The sequence below is a fragment of the Heterodontus francisci genome, chromosome 6 (genome assembly GCF_036365525.1).
Source record: "Heterodontus francisci isolate sHetFra1 chromosome 6, sHetFra1.hap1, whole genome shotgun sequence".
NCBI lineage: Eukaryota > Metazoa > Chordata > Chondrichthyes > Heterodontiformes > Heterodontidae > Heterodontus > Heterodontus francisci.
In genome coordinates, this window is record NC_090376.1 from 21,045,920 (window position 1) to 21,055,223 (window position 9,304).

Below are 9,304 nucleotides of genomic sequence, written 5' to 3' on the forward strand. Positions count from 1 at the left end.
CCATACAGGCCAGAAAGATTGCATGTTTGATTCTTTGTTCCCAGTTAAATGATTGCAGCTCGGGAAACTGGTATTGACTTTACAATTAACATCAACATCCTACATGAGGGGCAAATCGTGGCAGATTAATGCTCCTGATCTCTTTCCGCTGATGCTGCAAATATGCATTGGTTGGGTAAGGTGTGGATGAATAGCCCTATCGCACTTACTTTCAAGAACACCTGCATGCACAAAGTGCCAGATGCTGGCCAGTGCTGGTCCCCATTAGGTCAGACTCCACCGCAATGGAATGTCTGAAGAATAAAGTTGGAAAGGTGGGGGGGTGGTGACTAGTATTACCTTGTAGAAAATAAACCTCAAGAATCTAAAGATTCTTGATTTATGCAAAATCAGAATTACTTAATTTTGTTTTTAATTTTTTAACAACCTCCCGGAAGGTGAGTAGTAAATTTTGCAAAGTACAGCTAGAGCAAAGTCTTATCTAAGATTTGTTGCAAACATGCCGTGCTGTCGATGGAAATTTTAAAAGGAGCAAATCAGAAAGAGTGCTTTCTTGCTGTTTGTGATCTGTTCATAGATTATCCTGTTTCAGTTCTAATAGAGAATTTATCCTGAAATTTTCATTTGTGCCCTCTTGTTAGGTGTGCTTTTGGGCATTGCTATACGCACTGGCAGTCCTCTGAGTCTCAATTTGGCTGAGCCTGTGTGGAAGCAGCTGGCAGGAATGAATCTAACAATAGCTGACCTGAGTGAGGTAAATTCTGACTTTCCTTGTACATTTGTTATGAATGGACTGTTCTTGAAAATATTTTATTCTTGACTGGAATTAGAATGCTTTAACTTTTTAGTGTGCAAATATTATAAATAAAGAAGTATTTCCTCCTCAGAAAAAAACCATTGTCCTCTCTGCCTCTGAGAACTACCACCCCATCTCTAGCCTCCCTTACATGTCCTAAAATCCTTTTGCAATGCCATGTTTGAATCTCTCCAATCTGTCCCTGTCCCAGCACTGAAACAGCCTAATCAAAGTTACAAATTACATCATCTGTTATTGTGACTATGGTGCATTATCTCTCCTTATCCTTGTTGATCTCTCTGCAACCTTTGACAAATTACACGACACCATCATCCTCCAATACCTCTCCTCTCTTGTCTACCTCGCTTGGTTCCTCTTTTACCTAACTAATTGTAGCCAGAGCATCTCCAGCGTTGGCTTCTGTTCCTGTCTCTGCATTTGTTGCCTCTAGAGTTCCTCCAAAGCTTTTTCCTTGGCTCCCCTTTTCTTGATCACCTTGATGCTCATCTGCAGACAGGGGGTCAGGTTTGTATGTATGCTGATGCCATCCAGCTATACCTCACGGTGACCTTTATCGACTCCGCCACAGCATCAGCGTTACCAGATTGCTTGTCCGACATGCAGTGCTGGATGAGCTGCTATTTTCTCCATTTAAATTGGAAAGACTGAAGTTTTTGACTTCGCCCCTGCCAGCAACTCCATTGCTTTGCCACTGTCTCCAGTTGACCAACGCTGCGTTTAGCCTCCCCCTGACGTCCCCAGCATCACAGATGCCAGTCTTCAGCCAATCAGATTCACTCCACGTGATATCAAGAAACGGCTGAAGGCACTGGATACTGCAAAGGCTATGGGCCCTGACAACATTCCGGCAATAGTACTGAAGACCTGTGTTCCAGAACTTGCCGCGCCCCGTGCGAAGCTGTTCCAGTATAGCTACAACACTGGCATCTACCCAGCAATGTGGAAGATTGCCCAGGTATATCCTGTACACACAAAGCAGGACAAATCCAACCCGGCCAATTACCACTCTATCAGTCTACTCTTGATCATCAGGAAAGTGATGGGAGGTATCGTCGTCAGTGCTATCAAGCAGCAGTTGCTTAGCAATGACCTACTCAGTGGTGCTCAGTTTGTGTTCCGCCAGGGCCACTCAGCTGCTGACCTCATTATAGCCTTGGTTCAAACATGGTCAAAAGAGCTGAACTCCAGAGGCAAGCTGAGAGTGACTGCCCTTGACATCAAGGCAGCATTTGACCAAGTATGGTATCAAGGAGCCTTCGCAAAACTGGAGTCAATGGGAATCAGGGGGATAACTGTCCACTGGTTGGAGTCATACCTAGCACAAAGGAAGAGGATTGTGGTTGTTGGAGGTCAATCATCTCAGTCCCAGAACATCACTGCAGGAGTTCCTCAGGGTAGTGTCCTTGGCTCAACTATCTTCAGCTGCTTCATCAGTGCCCTTTCCTCCATAATAAAGTCAGAAGTGGAGATGTTCACTAATGATTGCACAATGTTCAGCACCATTTGCAATTCCTCAGGTACTCAAGCAACCCATGTCCATATGCAGCAAGACCTGGACAACATTCAGGATTGGGCTGATAAGTGGCAAGTAATATTCGCACCACACAAATGCCAGGCAATGACCATCTCCAACAAGAGAGAATCTGACCATCTTCCCTTGACATTCAATGGCATTACCATGGCTGAATCCCCCACTATCAACATCCTGGGGGTTCACCATTAACCAGAAACTGAACTGGACAAGCCACAAATTCTGTGGCTATAATAGCAGGTCAGAGGTTGGGAAGTCTGCGGCGAGTAACGCACCTCCTGTCTCTCCAATGCTTGTCCACCATCTACAAGGCACAAGTCTGGAGTGTGATGGAATACTCTCCACTTGCCAGAATGGGTGCAGCTCCAACAACATTCAAGAAGCTTGACACCATCCAGGACAAAGCAGCCTGCTCGATTGGCACCCCATCTACAAACATTCACTCCCTCCACCACTGACGCACAGTTGCAGCAGTGTGTACCATCTTCAAGACACACTGCAGCAACTCACCAAGGCTCCTTAGACAGCACCTTCCAAACCCGCGACCTCTGCCACTTAGAAGGACAAGGGCAGCAGATGCATGGGAACACCATCACTTGATAGTTCCCCTCCAAGCCACACACCATCCTGGAATTGGGATTAAATCATCGTTCCTTCGCTGTCACTGGGTCAAGATCCTGGAAGTCCCTTCCTAACAGACTGTTGGTGTACCTACATCCCAAGAAGGCAGCTCAGCAGCACCTTCTCGAGGGCAATTTGGGATGGGCAATAAATGCTGGCCTAGCCAGAGACGCTCTCATCCCCCAAACAAATAAAAAAAAATAATGCCCTCAGAGTCCTATTTGATCTTGAGCTGAGCTTCTGAACTCCATATCCTTTCCAACACAAAGACTGCCTGCTTCCACCTCCATAACATCGCTCATCTCAGCCCACATCAGTCCATCTCTTGCTGAAACCCTCATCCATGCCGTTGTCATCTCCAATGCTCTCCTGGCTGGCCTTGGTACTGCACCCTCCTCAAACTTCAGCTCATCTAAAACTCTGCTGCCCTTATTCTAACCTGCCCCGAGTTCCACTCACTGACCTAGATTGGCTCCTCAAATTTAAAATGCCCTTCATTGATATGGCTATCCCCATCTCCGTAACCACCAGTCCTGTGAAGGCTCTGTCCTCCAATTCAGGCATCTTGCGCATCCCCATTACTTTTGCATGCCATTGGTGACTGTGCCTTCAGCCATCTGGCTGCTAAACTCTGGAATTCCCTTTCTAAACCTGTCTGTCATCACCTGTCTCCTCCTCATGTATTTGACCAAGCTTTCACTCAGCCCTCCTAATATCTCCTCTTTTGGCTTAGTGTCAGTTTTTGTCTGATATTTGTGTCAAATTCCTTGGCTTTTTCTTTACATTTGATGCAACTATACGTACAACAGATTATTATGCATTATTTACCCCGTGTTCTTACACTTAGGTTGACAAAGATTTTATTCCTGGGCTCATGTACATTAGAGATAATGAAGCTACAGCGGAGGAGTTTGAGGCCATGACTTTGCCCTTCACAGTGCCAAATGCAAGTGGTCAAGATATTCAACTGAGCTCCAAGCACTCGCATATTATATTGGAGAACAGGGCTGAGTATGTTCGACTGGCCATAAACTACAGGTAAAATGAATCATTCAGTAGCAACGGCTTACCCAGTTATAGAATTCTATAGTATTGTGTTCGTGGATGATCACTGCATTATGAGGTATTGCTATTACATTATTTGAAGTTTCTAAAAGCCATGCTTAATAAACAATTGTAGAAAAAGTACTTTTTCTTATTTGGTGTGCTTTTTGTTACAGGCTGCATGAATTTGATGAGCAGGTTGCTGCTGTCCGGGAAGGTATGGCTAGAGTAGTCCCTGTGCCTCTTCTTTCTCTCTTCACTGGCTACGAACTGGAAACAATGGTACGTCATTCCTTCTAACAGACTCTAAACTGAAAGTTCTCAATTACATGATTAGGTTAACTATAAAGGATAGCTTTGCTTTATTTTAAATCATTGCTTGCTGAGAATTCGTTTTTAAATAATGTGTTGAATTGGTACAAATGCCAAACTTCTACCTCCCGGAGGTTTGTTCTTGAATGTTCCCCTTTGCTTCATGATTATATGCAATATTTGCCGAGATGCTGCATTTTCAAATAGGGGGATCTAGTTTGAATTAGCTAGTAAAAGGGATCCATCGTTCAAATTCCCTTGCCACCAAAATGTTCATCCACCAGTAATTCCATGAATATGGAACTCAGCTTAATATGGTCTCTGTGCACCTAACCTGTAATCATTAGAGTCATAGAGTTATACAGCACAGAAATAGGCCCTTTGGTCCATCGTGTCTGTGCTGGCCATCAAGCAACAATCTATTCTTAAGAGGTTGCCTCCAAAAAAGGTAAGTTTGTTTTAAATAAAAAAGGCCGATCCTTTGGTGTTAAGAGATGGTGACTAGCTTTATAATGAACATAATGGGCTGGATTTTAAGGAGCCCTTGACGTCGGGATCTATGGTGGGGAGGGCTTTAAGATGGCCCCGGATGAGGCCCTCCACATACCTCGACACCAGCAGGGCCTGGCCCGATATTCTGGCGGTGGCGAGGCCTCGTGGCAGCCTCCCTACTGCTCGACAACAGGACCGCAATTTAAATCTTTAAATAAATTAAAGTAATTGAATTAATGAATCTCATGTCTCCTCCTGATATCCCTCGCCGATCTTCAGGCTGGCGGCTGGCACTGCCATACCGTCTGATCCCTGTCTGGGGAAACGAGGCGGAACACTTGTGGAGGTGGGAGGGAGATAAGTTTATCGGGGCGGGGGAATGGGGTCAAAATAGCATCATGGGTGTCAGGAAGGGTTGAAATTGAAAGTGTGTGCAGTTTGAGAGGGGAAAAGGGCAAATAATGTAATTGTTTTTGGGGTGGGGTGGGAGAGGGCAAAAGAAATGTATTTATTTACTTTTATTCACTTCGCCTTAAAATATTTAAATTTCCCAGTAGGGCTGACAGCCCTTTAAAAATGGCATCAGCTGGGGACAGACACCCCTCCCCCTCCACGTGATCGGGGTGGGGTGGGGGAGGCCTGCCCTGGCTATTTAAATGCATTTGGAATCGCAGCGGCTTTTCTCGCCAGCCCCCGAAATCAGTGGCAGGCTTATAAAATTCAGCCCAATGTGCCAATCCCCTGCCTGTTGCTGTGTATGAAATTAGATTACTCTGCAGATTTGCAGAAATGCAAATCTGTGGTCTCTTTAATTGAAAGCATTTTAAGGTCCAGGATCTGGTGGAGATCAGGGAGTGGATCTCCAGCAGTAGCAATTTTTATTTTTTTGTGGCATGAGTTTTTTTAAATAATAGTGTTTTTTGTAGTCAGTGGTAAAATGTCTATAAATTTTTGCACTGTTTACCTTATCAATATTAAATTGGTAAGCTATGGAAAAGATTTGTTATGAACTGAATGGAGTATCCTGTTCATTGTAACGTTGCAGGTATGCGGGAGTCCGGATATACCACTTCATCTTTTAAAGTCTGTAGCCACGTACAAAGGAATAGAACCAAATGCTCCATTAATTCAGTGGTTCTGGGAGGTGATGGAATCCTTCTCCAATACTGAGCGCTCCCTCTTTCTGCGTTTTGTGTGGGGAAGAACGCGACTTCCTAGGACAATTGCGGACTTCAGAGGGCGAGATTTTGTTATTCAGGTAAAGGTACAACATTGAGACAATTGGATGATGGCCCAGAGATGCCTGAGCTTCCTATTTCAGTGTCAGCTGTGGCTCAGTTGTTAGAACTCTTACCTCTGAATCAGAGAATTGAGTGCAAATATCCAGACTGACACTGTGTGCAGTACGGAGCTCTACAATGTCAGAGGTTCTATCTCTCAGATGAGATGTTAAACCGAGGCCCTGTTGCCCTCTCGGATGGATGTAAAAGATCCAACAACACTATATTCTCGCCAGTATCCTGGCAAATATTTATCCCACAACCAACATCACTAAAACAGATTATCTGGTCATCGTCACATTGTTGTGGGTCCTTGCTATCTGCAAATTTGGCTGCTGCATCTCCTACATTGTGACAGTAACTAAGCGTCAAAAGCACTTCATTGGCTAAAAGTGTTTTGGGACATCCTGAGGTCATGTAAGTCTGTCTTTCTATAATTCCTTCCAGAAAAAAAAATATAATATATGACCATATTAGGTTATACAAAGTCTTTTGTGAAATGTGAAGGTAAAGGTAGGAAACCTGGAGATTGCACATAAGATTACAATGCTGGCTGGGCCGATGACTGTTTCTAATGAACATACAGAGGAGGAAGATTCCAGGTGTTGGTCCCTCCCAGGTCTGTTCTAAGTTAGCCGACCTTAGCCAGACCAGCATTTTAATTGGCCTCATTAATCCTTGGTTAGGATTGGGGGGAAAGGGAAACCAACCTGGACTCGTGCATTGGAAAGGATAAAGAGCTGAATGATATCGGTAGTAAAGGAGATGAGCCACGAGGATGCAGTCAAGAAGTTTAAGTTTTACAGTCTGGAGAAAAGGTGTTGAGGGGGTTAGAAGAAAATTTAAATATTTAAATATTAAATAGCATTGCATAGCATTGAAGCTAATCCAAGAAAGCAGAACAGGGCATTCATAGAAATATGTAATTCCAAAATTTTGCTCCGTTTCTTTGCACAATTTTACACTGAAGAAAGTATAAGTGTACTTATACTGTGAAATGCTTGGAATAATCTACCAGGCAAATATATTTAAAGATACTTAAAACCTATTACGTTTGTAACTTTTCTCAGTTCTGACAAAGGTTCGGTGACTTGAAATGTTAATTCGGTTTCTCTCTCCACAGATGCTGCCAGACCTGCTGAGTATTTCCAGCATTTTCTGTTTTGATTTCAAATTTTCAACATGCACAGTATTTTGCTTTTGCAAAGATATTTGGTTTGCTCACAATGCAGTTAAGTGCTATGTTGGGGAGTTAGATTGCTGCAGGAATAAGCTTTGATTGACTATTATAACTCGGTGAAAGTGCGCACATGTGTTTCATACAAAATAACTCCACTGGCAGTCGAGGCCCAGGTTCCCTCATGAGGAATGGTTGCTTGGGTGATGTAGCTGGAGGGCTGACATTGCTTGTGGAGATGTGAATGAAACTTTGAGGGAAAGAGGACCAAGGAGAGAAGACTGGAGGGAATGAAAACCTGAATGTTCTTAAATAAGATAATGTGTTGGGATAGGGTGTTGGTTTGGTTTGATGGTTAATGTTGGTTTATATTTTTTTTGTGGCAGGTGCTGGACAAATACAACCCTCCAGACCACTTCCTTCCTGAATCGTACACTTGTTTCTTCTTGCTGAAATTGCCCAGATACTCATGTAAACTGGTATTAGAGGAAAAGCTGAAGTACGCTATTCATTTCTGCAAATCAATCGACACAGATGATTATGCTCGTATTGCACTAACTGGAGAGCCGGCTGCTGATGACAGCAGTGACGACTCCGATAATGAGGATGCAGACTCTTTTGCATCTGATTCCACACAGGACTATTTAACAGGCCACTAGAGGAAGGAACAAAAAAGAAATTAGACTTCAGGTCGAGCAACACCTTTTTGGGGTAACAACATCTTCAAAATGTGCTGCAGGAATTTAGATTCTTTTCAAAGAACAAAGGTGGATTCAGATGGTAGAATAATGTGGAAAATTTAGAGTTCTCAGAACCGCAGTGAACAAATGTAATTATTTATTGCTTACCATAGCTGACTAATACTTTAGAGCCAATGTGTAATTTAGAATATGGTACTGTAACCCTCACAAACTCAATGCATATGTTTTGTTTGGTGAGGTTTTACTTTTGTTGCACAACCATAGCCACAGAGTTAGATTTGAGAACCTCTTCTTTGTGTTTACTGATTTTTTAAATGTCTGTTAGTCCAGAGGTAAAGTAACTACATGAAGTAGCACCCAAGATAAGTCTCTTAAGCCCTTTCACTGTGGTAGGGTGCAATGTTACGTTGTTTGGGGCTCAAAATAATTGTTGTGTTATGTGCATTTTTTCCCTGCTGTATATTGAGATAATGTGCAACAACTGAAATAGTATTATAAATACTATGTAAGCTGACTTTATTAGCGGTGTTTGTTTATATGACAGTGAACATTTTGAATGTTGTATCATTTAAAGTTCGATATTCTTAAAACAGTAAGAAAACATTACAAATTGTCTCAGCTCTATATTACTTTTGGTCTTTTTTTCCTGAAGTTTTAAAAATCTGCTAAATCTACACAGATTAACTCCACTGTACGGTATGAAGGCAGTCATTTTACTTAAATTGACAAATGTACATAATTTGATAACTGTGCCATGTATACCCATAAGGTAAAGTCATGCATTTTCTTGTGAATAAAACATTGGTTTAAACAACTGAAGTTAAATTGATCCCAATTCTTAATTTATTATACACCACTTTACTGTTAGTAGTCCCACTAATCAACATAACTGACACAGCTTTCAAAATTAGATTTCCTTTATTCAGGAGCAGGCTGTTTTGTCTATTGAGCATGGTGTACCATTCTGATAGTCATGCAACCCTACCTACATATCAGCTTTGGCTCAGTGGTAGCACTCCTAAGTCAGAAGATTGTGGTTTTAAGTTCAACTCCAGAGACTTGAACACAAAATCTTGGCTGACACTCCAGTGCAGTACTGAGAGTGCTGACTATTATTTATCCCTCAACCACACCATCACTAAAAACAGATGATATAATCATTATATTGCTGTTTGTGGAACCTTACCATGTACAAAGCTACGTTTCTTGCATTACACTGCAAACGTACTTCATCAGCTGTAAAGTGCTTTAGGACATACTGAGATCAAGAAAGGCACCATATACATGCAGTTTTTTTTCTTTTGTTCTAATTCCATAGAACCATAGAAA

General features: G+C 42.4%; 1 protein-coding gene across 8 annotated transcripts in view; it reads left to right on the forward strand.

The window, feature by feature from the left end:
- herc2 (HECT and RLD domain containing E3 ubiquitin protein ligase 2) overlaps positions 1 to 8,789 on the forward strand; it is a 236,757-nt gene extending 227,968 nt beyond the window's left edge. For all 8 annotated transcript variants that reach the window (XM_068033261.1, XM_068033264.1, XM_068033263.1 and 5 more), the window contains 5 exons: positions 642 to 754; positions 3,817 to 4,007; positions 4,190 to 4,295; positions 5,863 to 6,075; positions 7,661 to 8,789. In XM_068033261.1, the coding sequence (XP_067889362.1) occupies positions 642 to 754; positions 3,817 to 4,007; positions 4,190 to 4,295; positions 5,863 to 6,075; positions 7,661 to 7,933 (896 nt within the window). In that variant the 3' untranslated portion in view covers positions 7,934 to 8,789. The remainder of the gene's footprint in view (positions 1 to 641; positions 755 to 3,816; positions 4,008 to 4,189; positions 4,296 to 5,862; positions 6,076 to 7,660) is intronic.
- Positions 8,790 to 9,304: the final 515 nt, after the last annotated feature.